General features: G+C 48.4%; 1 protein-coding gene across 1 annotated transcript in view; it reads left to right on the top strand.

The window, feature by feature from the left end:
• The first annotated feature begins 285 nt into the window (after positions 1-285).
• man2c1 (mannosidase, alpha, class 2C, member 1) overlaps positions 286-16,768 on the top strand; it is an 86,664-nt gene continuing 70,181 nt past the window's right edge. Inside the window, exons 1-3 of the mRNA XM_045706460.1 lie at positions 286-505; positions 2,043-2,168; positions 7,249-7,372. Of these exons, the coding sequence (XP_045562416.1) occupies positions 405-505; positions 2,043-2,168; positions 7,249-7,372 (351 nt within the window). The 5' untranslated portion in view covers positions 286-404. The remainder of the gene's footprint in view (positions 506-2,042; positions 2,169-7,248; positions 7,373-16,768) is intronic.

The following is a 16,768-nucleotide window of genomic DNA, read 5'->3' as shown; positions in this document are numbered from 1 at the left end:
ACATGGGCACTTTTGATTTTGGAAGGACCATAAAGGTAATGGAAAGTGGTGTATTCAGCATTTCGGTGCTAGTTGTCACATTTCACATGTGACCCACTGGCTTAAATAAATGTTGACATTTAATATTCTTTCTCATATCATACAATGATTAATGCACTATGCAGTAAAATGACCTACCCCGCTAAGTAGTGTGGTAATGAAGTGGGTAATCATAGGGCCTTGAACGTCAGTGACATGTTACCAACAGCGACATCTAGCGACGGATCGACGTAAGGACAATAATATTTCTATCGTACTTCCGGGTCCGTAATGGTTCCTTCCTTGTTGTTTCTCTAAACGTCACGAAACAGTGGATAATTAAATTGATTCTTCAAACATTGACCAGAGAGATATTATTATTAGCGATGTATCATCAACCGGTACTGAAGAACCGACGGACTCTTCTGGAACGAGCTGAGAAATTCATATCTGAGATTTATTTCACCGACTGCAACCTTAGAGGAAGGTAAATGGCATTTTCTTAGCTAGCGGTCAAATACAACAAAATGCATGTCCATTACACACTCAATTAGCCCGCTAAGTAACTATGTTTTGTCGGGTAGATAGAAGTTCTGTTTATTGTGTAAAATGTATGAATTCACCAAGACAAAGAGAGAAACTGCTCTGCTCCTTGAAATAGCTATTGTTTACTGGGTCATGAATCCCCCTTCTGGATCTAGTTATGATCTGATCTGGGTCATGAATCCCCTTCTGGATCTAGTTATGATCTGATCTGATCTGGGTCATGAATCCCCTTCTGGATCTAGTTATGATCTGATCTGGGTCATGAATCCCCTTCTGGATCTAGTTATGATCTGATCTGGGTAATGAATCCCCTTCTGGATCTAGTTATGATCTGATCTGATCTGGGTCATGAATCCCCTTCTGGATCTAGTTATGATCTGATCTGATCTGGGTCATGAATCCCCTTCTGGATCTAGTTATGATCTGATCTGATCTGGGTCATGAATCCCCTTCTGGATCTAGTTATGATCTGATCTGGGTCATGAATCCCCTTCTGGATCTAGTTATGATCTGATCTGATCTGGGTCATGAATCCCCTTCTGGATCTAGTTATGATCTGATCTGATCTGATCTGGGTCATGAATCCCCTTCTGGATCTAGTTATGATCTGATCTGATCTGGGTCATGAATCCCCTTCTGGATCTAGTTATGATCTGATCTGGGTCATGAATCCCCTTCTGGATCTAGTTCTGATCTGATCTGGGTCATGAATCCCCTTCTGGATCTAGTTATGATCTGATCTGATCTGGGTCATGAATCCCCTTCTGGATCTAGTTATGATCTGATCTGGGTAATGAATCCCCTTCTGGATCTAGTTATGATCTGATCTGATCTGGGGAATGAATCCCCTTCTGGATCTAGTTATGATCTGATCTGATCTGGGTCATGAATCCCCTTCTGGATCTAGTTATGATCTGATCTGATCTGGGTCATGAATCCCCTTCTGGATCTAGTTATGATCTGATCTGATCTGGGTCATGAATCCCCTTCTGGATCTAGTTATGATCTGATCTGGGTCATGAATCCCCTTCTGGATCTAGTTATGATCTGATCTGGGTCATGAATCCCCTTCTGGATCTAGTTATGATCTGATCTGGGTCATGAATCCCCTTCTGGATCTAGTTATGATCTGATCTGGGTCATGAATCCCCTTCTGGATCTAGTTATGATCTGATCTGATCTGGGTCATGAATCCCCTTCTGGATCTAGTTATGATCTGATCTGATCTGGGTCATGAATCCCCTTCTGGATCTAGTTATGATCTGATCTGGGTCATGAATCCCCTTCTGGATCTAGTTATGATCTGATCTGATCTGGGTAATGAATCCCCTTCTGGATCTAGTTCTGATCTGATCTGGGTCATGAATCCCCTTCTGGATCTAGTTATGATCTGATCTGATCTGGGGAATGAATCCCCTTCTGGATCTAGTTATGATCTGATCTGATCTGGGTCATGTAATAACATGTCTTCTTTCCAGACTATATGGAGACACATGTCCCCTGGAGTCGATCTCTTCCTCTCTGTCACAGCAACGGATCCCCTTCCTGGAGGCTGTCAAACAGAACTTTGAGCCGTATCAAGTCGGCGATACCTTCGGACCCACGTAAGTAGTGGAGTATTTTGGTAGCCCTCTTCAGGTACTGTAGCGTTATGGGGGTTGAGGTACTGTAGTGTTATGGGGGTTGAGGTACTGTAGTGTTATGGGGGTTGAGGTACTGTAGCGTTATGGGGGTTGAGGTACTGTAGTGTTATGGGGGTTGAGGTACTGTAGTGTTATGGGGTTGAGGTACTGTAGTGTTATGGGGTTGAGGTACTGTAGCGTTATGGGGGTTGAGGTACTGTAGCGTTATGGGGGTTGAGGTACTGTAGTGTTATGGGGGTTGAGGTACTGTAGTGTTATGGGGGGTTGAGGTACTGTAGTGTTATGGGGTTGAGGTACTGTAGTGTTATGGGGGTTGAGGTACTGTAGTGTTATGGGGGTTGAGGTACTGTAGTGTTATGGGGGTTGAGGTACTGTAGTGTTATGGGGGTTGAGGTACTGTAGCGTTATGGGGGTTGAGGTAGTGTTATGGGGTTGAGGTACTGTAGTGTTATGGGGGTTGAGGTAGTGTTATGGGGTTGAGGTACTGTAGCGTTATGGGGGTTGAGGTACTGTAGTGTTATGGGGGTTGAGGTACTGTAGTGTTATGGGGGTTGAGGTACTGTAGCGTTATGGGGTTGAGGTACTGTAGTGTTATGGGGGTTGAGGTACTGTAGTGTTATGGGGGTTGAGGTACTGTAGTGTTATGGGGGTTGAGGTACTGTAGTGTTATGGGGGTTGAGGTACTGTAGCGTTATGGGGGTTGAGGTACTGTAGTGTTATGGGGGTTGAGGTACTGTAGCGTTATGGGGGTTGAGGTACTGTAGTGTTATGGGGGTTGAGGTACTGTAGTGTTATGGGGGGTTGAGGTACTGTAGTGTTATGGGGGTTGAGGTACTGTAGTGTTATGGGGGTTGAGGTAGTGTTATGGGGTTGAGGTACTGTAGTGTTATGGGGGTTGAGGGACTGTAGCGTTATGGGGGTTGAGGTACTGTAGTGTTATGGGGGTTGAGGTACTGTAGCGTTATGGGGGTTGAGGTACTGTAGTGTTATGGGGGTTGAGGTAGTGTTATGGGGTTGAGGTACTGTAGCGTTATGGGGTTGAGGTACTGTAGTGTTATGGGGGTTGAGGTACTGTAGTGTTATGGGGGTTGAGGTAGTGTTATGGGGTTGAGGTACTGTAGCGTTATGGGGTTGAGGTACTGTAGTGTTATGGGGGTTGAGGTACTGTAGCGTTATGGGGGTTGAGGTAGTGTTATGGGGTTGAGGTACTGTAGCGTTATGGGGTTGAGGTACTGTAGTGTTATGGGGGTTGAGGTACTGTAGCGTTATGGGGTTGAGGTACTGTAGCGTTATGGGGTTGAGGTACTGTAGCGTTATGGGGGTTGAGGTACTGTAGTGTTATGGGGGTTGAGGTACTGTAGCGTTATGGGGTTGAGGTACTGTAGTGTTATGGGGGTTGAGGTACTGTAGCGTTATGGGGTTGAGGTACTGTAGTGTTATGGGGGTTGAGGTACTGTAGCGTTATGGGGTTGAGGTACTGTAGTGTTATGGGGGTTGAGGTACTGTAGCGTTATGGGGTTGAGGTAGTGTTATGGGGGTTGAGGTACTGTAGTGTTATGGGGGTTGAGGTACTGTAGCGTTATGGGGTTGAGGTAGTGTTATGGGGGTTGAGGTACTGTAGCGTTATGGGGGTTGAGGTACTGTAGTGTTATGGGGGTTGAGGTACTGTAGTGTTATGGGGGTTGAGGTACTGTAGCGTTATGGGGTTGAGGTACTGTAGTGTTATGGGGGTTGAGGTACTGTAGCGTTATAGGGTTGAGGTACTGTAGCGTTATGGGGGTTGAGGTAGTGTTATGGGGGTTGAGGTACTGTAGTGTTATGGGGGTTGAGGTACTGTAGTGTTATGGGGGTTGAGGTACTGTAGCGTTATGGGGTTGAGGTACTGTAGTGTTATGGGGGTTGAGGTACTGTAGCGTTATAGGGTTGAGGTACTGTAGTGTTATGGGGGTTGAGGTACTGTAGTGTTATGGGGTTGAGGTACTGTAGTGTTATGGGGTTGAGGTAGTGTTATGGGGGTTGAGGTACTGTAGTGTTATGGGGTTGAGGTACTGTAGTGTTATGGGGGTTGAGGTACTGTAGTGTTATGGGGGTTGAGGTCTTGTAGTGTTATGGGGGTTGAGGTACTGTAGCGTTATGGGGTTGAGGTACTGTAGTGTTATGGGGGTTGAGGTACTGTAGCGTTATAGGGTTGAGGTACTGTAGTGTTATGGGGGTTGAGGTACTGTAGTGTTATGGGGTTGAGGTACTGTAGTGTTATGGGGGTTGAGGTAGTGTTATGGGGGTTGAGGTACTGTAGCGTTATGGGGTTGAGGTACTGTAGTGTTATGGGGGTTGAGGTACTGTAGCGTTATGGGGGTTGAGGTACTGTAGCGTTATGGGGGTTGAGGTACTGTAGTGTTATGGGGGTTGAGGTACTGTAGTGTTATGGGGGTTGAGGTACTGTAGTGTTATGGGGGTTGAGGTACTGTAGTGTTATGGGGGTTGAGGTACTGTAGCGTTATGGGGGTTGAGGTACTGTAGTGTTATGGGGGTTGAGGTACTGTAGTGTTATGGGGGTTGAGGTACTGTAGTGTTATGGGGGTTGAGGTACTGTAGTGTTATGGGGGTTGAGGTACTGTAGCGTTATGGGGGTTGAGGTACTGTAGCGTTATGGGGGTTGAGGTACTGTAGCGTTATGGGGGTTGAGGTACTGTAGCGTTATGGGGGTTGAGGTACTGTAGTGTTATGGGGTTGAGGTACTGTAGTGTTATGGGGGTTGAGGTACTGTAGTGTTATGGGGGTTGAGGTACTGTAGTGTTATGGGGGTTGAGGTACTGTAGTGTTATGGGGGTTGAGGTACTGTAGCGTTATGGGGGTTGAGGTACTGTAGCGTTATGGGGGTTGAGGTACTGTAGCGTTATGGGGGTTGAGGTACTGTAGCGTTATGGGGGTTGAGGTACTGTAGTGTTATGGGGTTGAGGTACTGTAGTGTTATGGGGGTTGAGGTACTGTAGCGTTATGGGGGTTGAGGTACTGTAGTGTTATGGGGGTTGAGGTACTGTAGTGTTATGGGGGTTGAGGTACTGTAGCGTTTTGGGGGTTGAGGTACTGTAGCGTTATGGGGGTTGAGGTACTGTAGTGTTATGGGGGTTGAGGTACTGTAGCGTTATGGGGTTGAGGTACTGTAGCGTTATGGGGGTTGAGGTACTGTAGCGTTATGGGGTTGAGGTACTGTAGCGTTATGGGGGTTGAGGTACTGTAGCGTTATGGGGGTTGAGGTACTGTAGCGTTATGGGGGTTGAGGTACTGTAGTGTTATGGGGGTTGAGGTACTGTAGTGTTATGGGGGTTGAGGTACTGTAGTGTTATGGGGGTTGAGGTACTGTAGTGTTATGGGGGTTGAGGTACTGTAGTGTTATGGGGGTTGAGGTACTGTAGCGTTATGGGGGTTGAGGTACTGTAGCGTTATGGGGGTTGAGGTACTGTAGCGTTATGGGGGTTGAGGTACTGTAGCGTTATGGGGGTTGAGGTACTGTAGCGTTATGGGGGTTGAGGTACTGTAGTGTTATGGGGGTTGAGGTACTGTAGTGTTATGGGGGTTGAGGTACTGTAGTGTTATGGGGGTTGAGGTACTGTAGTGTTATGGGGGTTGAGGTACTGTAGCGTTATGGGGGTTGAGGTACTGTAGCGTTATGGGGGTTGAGGTACTGTAGCGTTATGGGGGTTGAGGTACTGTAGTGTTATGGGGGTTGAGGTACTGTAGCGTTATGGGGGTTGAGGTAGTGTTATGGGGGTTGAGGTACTGTAGTGTTATGGGGGTTGAGGTACTGTAGCGTTATGGGGGTTGAGGTACTGTAGCGTTATGGGGGTTGAGGTACTGTAGCGTTATGGGGGTTGAGGTACTGTAGTGTTATGGGGGTTGAGGTACTGTAGTGTTATGGGGGTTGAGGTACTGTAGTGTTATGGGGGTTGAGGTACTGTAGTGTTATGGGGTTGAGGTACTGTAGCGTTATGGGGGTTGAGGTACTGTAGTGTTATGGGGGTTGAGGTAGTGTTATGGGGGTTGAGGTACTGTAGTGTTATGGGGGTTGAGGTACTGTAGCGTTATGGGGGTTGAGGTACTGTAGCGTTATGGGGGTTGAGGTACTGTAGCGTTATGGGGGTTGAGGTACTGTAGTGTTATGGGGGTTGAGGTACTGTAGTGTTATGGGGGTTGAGGTACTGTAGTGTTATGGGGGTTGAGGTACTGTAGTGTTATGGGGGTTGAGGTACTGTAGTGTTATGGGGTTGAGGTACTGTAGTGTTATGGGGGTTGAGGTACTGTAGTGTTATGGGGGTTGAGGTACTGTAGTGTTATGGGGGTTGAGGTACTGTAGTGTTATGGTAGCCCTCTTCAAACATCATGTTTTGGTTAAATACCATGAATGAACGAGTGAGTGAATCAGTGAATCAGTGAATGAGTGAATCAGTGAGTGAGTGAGTTGGTGAATCAGTGAATGAGTGAGTGAGTGAGTTGGTGAATCAGTGAGTGAGTGAGTGAGTGAGTGAGTGAGTGAGTGAATCAGTGAGTGAGTGAGATGGTGAATCAGTGAATCAGTGAGTGAGTGAGTTGGTGAATCAGTGAGTGAGTGAGTGAGTGAATGAGTGAGTGAGTGAGTTGGTGAATCAGTGAATGAGTGAGTGAGTGAGTTGGTGAATCAGTGAGTGAATGAGTGAGTGAGTGAGTGAGTGAATCAGTGAGTGAGTGAGATGGTGAATCAGTGAATTAGTGAGTGAGTGAATTGGTGAATCAGTTAGTGAGTGAGTGAGTGAGTGAGTGAGTGAGTGAGTGAGTGAGTCAGTGAGTGAATCAGTGAGTGAGTGAGATAGTGAATCAGTGAATGAGTGAGTGAATGAATGAGTGAGTGAGTGAGTGAGTGAGTGAGTGAGTTGGTGAATCAGTGAATGAGTGAGTGAATGAATGAGTGAGTGAGTGAGTGAGTGAGTGAGTTGGTGAATCAGTGAATGAGCGTGCAAAAGAACGAAGAAACCAGTGAACCGACATGAGTAATGTTTTATTACAGATGGTGGACATGCTGGTTTAAAGTATCTCTGAGGATACCAGACTCCTGGAGAGGGAAGCAGGTCCATCTGAGATGGGAGAGTGACGGAGAGGCCATGGTCTGGAGGGATGAGCAACCTGTACAGGTTCGACCTCAACCCCCATAACACTACCTCAACCCCCATAACGCTACCTCAACCCCCATAACGCTACAGTACCTCAACCCCCATAACGCTACAGTACCTCAACCCCCATAACACTACCTCAACCCCCATAACACTACAGTACCTCAACCCCCATAACACTACCTCAACCCCCATAACAATACCTCAACCCCCATAACGCTACCTCAACCCCCATAAAACTACAGTACCTCAACCCCCATAACACTACCTCAACCCCCATAACGCTACCTCAACCCCCATAACACTACACTACCTCAACCCCCATAACGCTACCTCAACCCCCATAACAATACAGTACCTCAACCCCCATAACGCTACAGTACCTCAACCCCCATAACACTACAGTACCTCAACCCCATAACACTACCTCAACCCCCATAACACTACAGTACCTCAACCCCATAACACTACCTCAACCCCCAGAACACTACAGTACCTCAACCCCCATAACGCTACCTCAACCCCCATAACACTACCTCAACCCCCAGAACACTACAGTACCTCAACCCCCATAACGCTACAGTACCTCAACCCCCATAACGCTACACTACCTCAACCCCCATAACATGACAGTACCTCAACCCCCATAACGCTACAGTACCTCAACCCCCATAACACTACCTCAACCCCCATAACGCTACCTCAACCCCATAACACTACAGTACCTCAACCCCATAACACTACAGTACCTCAACCCCCATAACGCTACAGTACCTCAACCCCCATAACACTACAGTACCTCAACCCCATAACACTACCTCAACCCCCATAACACTACAGTACCTCAACCCCCATAACACTACAGTACCTCAACCCCCATAACACTACCTCAACCCCCATAACACTACCTCAACCCCCATAACGCTACAGTACCTCAACCCCATAACACTACAGTACCTCAACCCCCATAACGCTACAGTACCTCAACCCCCATAACACTACCTCAACCCCCATAATGCTACAGTACTTCAACCCCCATAACGCTACCTCAACACCCATAACACTACCTCAACCCCATAACACTACAGTACCTCAACCCCCATAACACTACCTCAACCCCCATAACACTACAGTACCTCAACCCCCATAACACTACAGTACCTCAACCCCCATAACACTACAGTACCTCAACCCCCATAACGCTACAGTACCTCAACCCCCATAACACTACAGTACCTCAACCCCATAACACTACAGTACCTCAACCCCCATAACGCTACAGTACCTCAACCCCCATAACGCTACAGTACCTCAACCCCATAACACTACAGTACCTCAACCCCCATAACACTACAGTACCTCAACCCCCATAACGCTACAGTACCTCAACCCCCATAACGCTACCTCAACCCCCATAACACTACCTCAACCCCCATAACACTACCTCAACCCCCATAACACTACAGTACCTCAACCCCCATAACACTACCTCAACCCCCATAACGCTACAGTACCTCAACCCCCATAACACTACCTCAACCCCCATAACACTACCTCAACCCCCATAACACTACCTCAACCCCCATAACGCTACAGTACCTCAACCCCCATAACACTACCTCAACCCCCATAACACTACAGTACCTCAACCCCCATAACACTACAGTACCTCAACCCCCATAACGCTACAGTACCTCAACCCCCATAACACTACCTCAACCCCCATAACGCTACACTACCTCAACCCCCATAACACTACCTCAACCCCCATAACACTACCTCAACCCCCATAACGCTACAGTACCTCAACCCCCATAACACTACCTCAACCCCCATAACACTACAGTACCTCAACCCCTATAACACTACAGTACCTCAACCCCCATAACGCTACAGTACCTCAACCCCCATAACACTACCTCAACCCCCATAACACTACAGTACCTCAACCCCCATAACACTACAGTACCTCAACCCCCATAACGCTACAGTACATCAACCCCCATAACGCTACAGTACCTCAACCCCCATAACACTACCTCAACCCCCATAACGCTGCAGTACCTCAACCCCATAACACTACAGTACCTCAACCCCCATAACACTACAGTACCTCAACCCCATAACGCTACAGTACCTCAACCCCCATAACACTACAGTACCTCAACCCCCATAACACTACAGTACCTCAACCCCCATAACGCTACAGTACCTCAACCCCATAACGCTACAGTACCTCAACCCCCATAACACTACAGTACCTCAACCCCCATAACACTACAGTACCTCAACCCCCATAACACTACAGTACCTCAACCCCCATAACGCTACAGTACCTCAACCCCCATAACGCTACAGTACCTCAACCCCCATAACACTACAGTACCTCAACCCCCATAACACTACAGTACCTCAACCCCATAACACTACAGTACCTCAACCCCCATAACACTACAGTACCTCAACCCCCATAACACTACAGTACCTCAACCCCCATAACACTACAGTACCTCAACCCCCATAACACTACAGTACCTCAACCCCCATAACACTACAGTACCTCAACCCCCATAACGCTACAGTACCTCAACCCCATAACACTACAGTACCTCAACCCCCATAACACTACAGTACCTCAACCCCCATAACGCTACAGTACCTCAACCCCCATAACGCTACCTCAACCCCCATAACACTACCTCAACCCCCATAACACTACCTCAACCCCCATAACGCTACAGTACCTCAACCCCCATAACACTACAGTACCTCAACCCCCATAACACTACAGTACCTCAACCCCCATAACACTACAGTACCTCAACCCCCATAACGCTACAGTACCTCAACCCCATACCACTACAGTACCTCAACCCCCATAACACTACAGTACCTCAACCCCATAACACTACAGTACCTCAACCCCCATAACGCTACAGTACCTCAACCCCCATAACACTACCTCAACCCCCATAACGCTACAGTACCTCAACCCCCATAACACTACCTCAACCCCCATAACACTACCTCAACCCCATAACACTACCTCAACCCCCATAACGCTACAGTACCTCAACCCCCATAACGCTACAGTACCTCAACCCCCATAACACTACAGTACCTCAACCCCCATAACACTACAGTACCTCAACCCCCATAACGCTACATTACCTCAACCCCATAACACTACAGTACCTCAACCCCCATAACGCTACAGTACCTCAACCCCCATAACACTACACTACCTCAACCCCCATAACACTACAGTACCTCAACCCCCATAACACTACCTCAACCCCCATAACACTACAGTACCTCAACCCCCATAACACTACAGTACCTCAACCCCCATAACACTACAGTACCTCAACCCCATAACGCTACAGTACCTCAACCCCCATAACACTACAGTACCTCAACCCCCATAACACTACAGTACCTCAACCCCCATAACACTACAGTACCTCAACCCCCATAACGCTACAGTACCTCAACCCCCATAACACTACAGTACCTCAACCCCCATAACACTACAGTACCTCAACCCCATAACACTACAGTACCTCAACCCCCATAACACTACCTCAACCCCCATAACGCTACAGGACCTCAACCCCCATAACGCTACAGGACCTCAACCCCCATAACGCTACAGGACCTCAACCCCCATAACGCTACAGTACCTCAACCCCATAACACTACCTCAACCCCCATAACACTACCTCAACCCCCATAACACTACAGTACCTCAACCCCCATAACGCTACAGTACCTCAACCCCCATAACGCTACAGTACCTCAACCCCCATAACGCTACAGTACCTCAACCCCCATAACGCTACAGTACCTCAACCCCCATAACACTACAGTACCTCAACCCCCATAACGCTACAGTACCTCAACCCCCATAACACTACCTCAACCCCCATAACGCTACCTCAACCCCCATAACGCTACCTCAACCCCCATAACGCTACCTCAACCCCCATAACGCTAACTCAACCCCCATAACGCTAACTCAACCCCCATAACGCTACAGTACCTCAACCCCCATAACGCTACAGTACCTCAACCCCCATAACACTACAGTACCTCAACCCCCATAACACTACAGTACCTCAACCCCCATAACACTACAGTACCTCAACCCCCATAACACTACAGTACCTCAACCCCCATAACACTACAGTACCTCAACCCCCATAACACTACCTCAACCCCCATAACACTACAGTACCTCAACCCCCATAACACTACAGTACCTCAACCCCCATAACACTACAGTACCTCAACCCCCATAACACTACAGTACCTCAACCCCATAACGCTACAGTACCTCAACCCCCATAACACTACAGTACCTCAACCCCCATAACACTACAGTACCTCAACCCCCATAACACTACAGTACCTCAACCCCCATAACGCTACAGTACCTCAACCCCCATAACACTACAGTACCTCAACCCCATAACACTACAGTACCTCAACCCCATAACACTACCTCAACCCCCATAACGCTACAGGACCTCAACCCCCATAACGCTACAGGACCTCAACCCCCATAACGCTACAGGACCTCAACCCCCATAACGCTACAGTACCTCAACCCCATAACACTACCTCAACCCCCATAACACTACCTCAACCCCCATAACACTACAGTACCTCAACCCCCATAACGCTACAGTACCTCAACCCCCATAACGCTACAGTACCTCAACCCCCATAACGCTACAGTACCTCAACCCCCATAACGCTACAGTACCTCAACCCCCATAACTCTACAGTACCTCAACCCCCATAACGCTACAGTACCTCAACCCCCATAACACTACCTCAACCCCCATAACGCTACCTCAACCCCCATAACGCTACCTCAACCCCCATAACGCTACCTCAACCCCCATAACGCTAACTCAACCCCCATAACGCTAACTCAACCCCCATAACGCTACAGTACCTCAACCCCCATAACACTACAGTACCTCAACCCCCATAACACTACAGTACCTCAACCCCCATAACACTACAGTACCTCAACCCCCATAACACTACAGTACCTCAACCCCCATAACACTACAGTACCTCAACCCCCATAACACTACAGTACCTCAACCCCCATAACGCTACAGTACCTCAACCCCATAACACTACAGTACCTCAACCCCCAAAACACTACAGTACCTCAACCCCCATAACGCTACAGTACCTCAACCCCCATAACGCTACCTCAACCCCCATAACACTACAGTACCTCAACCCCCATAACACTACAGTCCCTCAACCCCCATAACGCTACAGTACCTCAACCCCCATAACACTACCTCAACCCCCATAACACTACCTCAACCCCCATAACGCTACAGTACCTCAACCCCCATAACACTACAGTACCTCAACCCCCATAACACTACAGTACCTCAACCCCATAACACTACAGTACCTCAACCCCCATAACGCTACAGTACCTCAACCCCATAACACTACAGTACCTCAACCCCCATAACACTACAGTACCTCAACCCCATAACACTACAGTACCTCAACCCCCATAACGCTACAGTACCTCAACCCCCATAACACTACCTCAACCCCCATAACGCTACAGTACCTCAACCCCCATAACACTACCTCAACCCCCATAACACTACCTCAACCCCCATAACTCTACAGTACCTCAACCCCCATAACACTACCTCAACCCCCATAACACTACAGTACCTCAACCCCCATAACACTACAGTACCTCAACCCCCATAACGCTACAGTACCTCAACCCCATAACGCTACAGTACCTCAACGCCCATAACACTACAGTACCTCAACCCCCATAACACTACAGTACCTCAACCCCCATAACGCTACAGTACCTCAACCCCATAACGCTACAGTACCTCAACCCCCATAACACTACAGTACCTCAACCCCCATAACACTACAGTACCTCAACCCCATAACACTACAGTACCTCAACCCCCATAACGCTACAGTACCTCAACCCCCATAACGCTACAGTACCTCAACCCCCATAACACTACAGTACCTCAACCCCCATAACACTACAGTACCTCAACCCCATAACACTACAGTACCTCAACCCCCATAACACTACAGTACCTCAACCCCCATAACACTACCTCAACCCCCATAACGCTACAGTACCTCAACCCCCATAACACTACCTCAACCCCCATAACACTACCTCAACCCCATAACACTACCTCAACCCCCATAACGCTACAGTACCTCAACCCCCATAACGCTACAGTACCTCAACCCCATAACACTACCTCAACCCCCATAACACTACAGTACCTCAACCCCCATAACACTACAGTACCTCAACCCCCATAACACTACAGTACCTCAACCCCCATAACGCTACAGTACCTCAACCCCCATAACGCTACAGTACCTCAACCCCCATAACACTACAGTACCTCAACCCCCATAACACTACAGTACCTCAACCCCCATAACGCTACAGTACCTCAACCCCATAACACTACAGTACCTCAACCCCCATAACGCTACAGTACCTCAACCCCCATAACACTACAGTACCTCAACCCCCATAACACTACAGTACCTCAACCCCCATAACACTACCTCAACCCCCATAACACTACAGTACCTCAACCCCCATAACACTACAGTACCTCAACCCCCATAACACTACAGTACCTCAACCCCATAACGCTACAGTACCTCAACCCCCATAACACTACAGTACCTCAACCCCCATAACACTACAGTACCTCAACCCCCATAACGCTACAGTACCTCAACCCCCATAACACTACAGTACCTCAACCCCCATAACGCTACAGTACCTCAACCCCCATAACACTACAGTACCTCAACCCCCATAACACTACAGTACCTCAACCCCCATAACGCTACAGTACCTCAACCCCATAACACTACAGTACCTCAACCCCCATAACACTACCTCAACCCCCATAACACTACCTCAACCCCCATAACACTACCTCAACCCCCATAACACTACAGTACCTCAACCCCCATAACGCTACAGTACCTCAACCCCCATAACGCTACAGTACCTCAACCCCCATAACGCTACAGTACCTCAACCCCCATAACACTACCTCAACCCCCATAACGCTACAGTACCTCAACCCCATAACACTACAGTACCTCAACCCCCATAACGCTACAGTACCTCAACCCCCATAACACTACCTCAACCCCCATAACGCTACCTCAACCCCCATAACGCTACCTCAACCCCCATAACGCTACCTCAACCCCCATAACGCTACCTCAACCCCCATAACGCTACAGTACCTCAACCCCCATAACGCTACAGTACCTCAACCCCCATAACACTACAGTACCTCAACCCCCATAACACTACAGTACCTCAACCCCCATAACACTACAGTACCTCAACCCCCATAACACTACAGTACCTCAACCCCCATAACACTACAGTACCTCAACCCCCATAACGCTACAGTACCTCAACCCCATAACACTACAGTACCTCAACCCCCAAAACACTACAGTACCTCAACCCCCATAACGCTACAGTACCTCAACCCCCATAACGCTACCTCAACCCCCATAACACTACAGTACCTCAACCCCCATAACACTACAGTCCCTCAACCCCCATAACGCTACAGTACCTCAACCCCCATAACACTACCTCAACCCCCATAACACTACCTCAACCCCCATAACGCTACAGTACCTCAACCCCCATAACACTACAGTACCTCAACCCCCATAACACTACAGTACCTCAACCCCCATAACACTACAGTACCTCAACCCCCATAACGCTACAGTACCTCAACCCCATAACACTACAGTACCTCAACCCCCATAACACTACAGTACCTCAACCCCATAACACTACAGTACCTCAACCCCCATAACGCTACAGTACCTCAACCCCCATAACACTACCTCAACCCCCATAACGCTACAGTACCTCAACCCCCATAACACTACCTCAACCCCCATAACACTACCTCAACCCCCATAACACTACCTCAACCCCCATAACGCTACAGTACCTCAACCCCCATAACACTACCTCAACCCCCATAACACTACAGTACCTCAACCCCTATAACACTACAGTACCTCAACCCCCATAACACTACCTCAACCCCCATAACACTACAGTACCTCAACCCCCATAACACTACAGTACCTCAACCCCCATAACGCTACAGTACCTCAACCCCCATAACGCTACAGTACCTCAACTCCCATAACACTACCTCGACCCCCATAACGCTACAGTACCTCAACCCCATAACACTACAGTACCTCAACCCCCATAACACTACAGTACCTCAACCCCATAACGCTACAGTACCTCAACCCCCATAACACTACAGTACCTCAACCCCCATAACACTACAGTACCTCAACCCCCATAACGCTACAGTACCTCAACCCCATAACACTACAGTACCTCAACCCCCATAACACTACAGTACCTCAACCCCCATAACACTACAGTACCTCAACCCCCATAACACTACAGTACCTCAACCCCCATAACGCTACAGTACCTCAACCCCCATAACGCTACAGTACCTCAACCCCCATAACACTACAGTACCTCAACCCCCATAACACTACAGTACCTCAACCCCATAACACTACAGTACCTCAACCCCCATAACACTACAGTACCTCAACCCCCATAACACTACCTCAACCCCCATAACGCTACAGTACCTCAACCCCCATAACACTACCTCAACCCCCATAACACTACCTCAACCCCATAACACTACCTCAACCCCCATAACGCTACAGTACCTCAACCCCATAACACTACCTCAACCCCCATAACACTACAGTACCTCAACCCCCATAACACTACAGTACCTCAACCCCCATAACACTACAGTACCTCAACCCCCATAACGCTACAGTACCTCAACCCCCATAACGCTACAGTACCTCAACCCCCATAACACTACAGTACCTCAACCCCCATAACACTACAGTACCTCAACCCCCATAACGCTACAGTACCTCAACCCCATAACACTACAGTACCTCAACCCCCATAACGCTACAGTACCTCAACCCCCATAACACTACACTACCTCAACCCCCATAACACTACAGTACCTCAACCCCCATAACACTACCTCAACCCCCATAACACTACAGTACCTCAACCCCCATAACACTACAGTACCTCAACCCCCATAACACTACAGTACCTCAACCCCCATAACACTACAGTACCTCAACCCCATAACGCTACAGTACCTCAACCCCCATAACACTACAGTACCTCAACCCCCATAACACTACAGTACCTCAACCCCCATAACACTACAGTACCTCAACCCCCATAACGCTACAGTACCTCAACCCCCATAACACTACACTACCTCAACCCCCATAACACTA

The sequence above is a fragment of the Salmo salar genome, chromosome 23 (genome assembly GCF_965601325.2).
Source record: "Salmo salar chromosome 23, fSalSal1, whole genome shotgun sequence".
NCBI classification, from domain to species: Eukaryota; Metazoa; Chordata; class Actinopteri; order Salmoniformes; family Salmonidae; genus Salmo; species Salmo salar.
The sequence above is the reverse complement of the archived record's forward strand: the minus strand, read 5'-3'. Positions and strand labels throughout refer to the sequence as shown.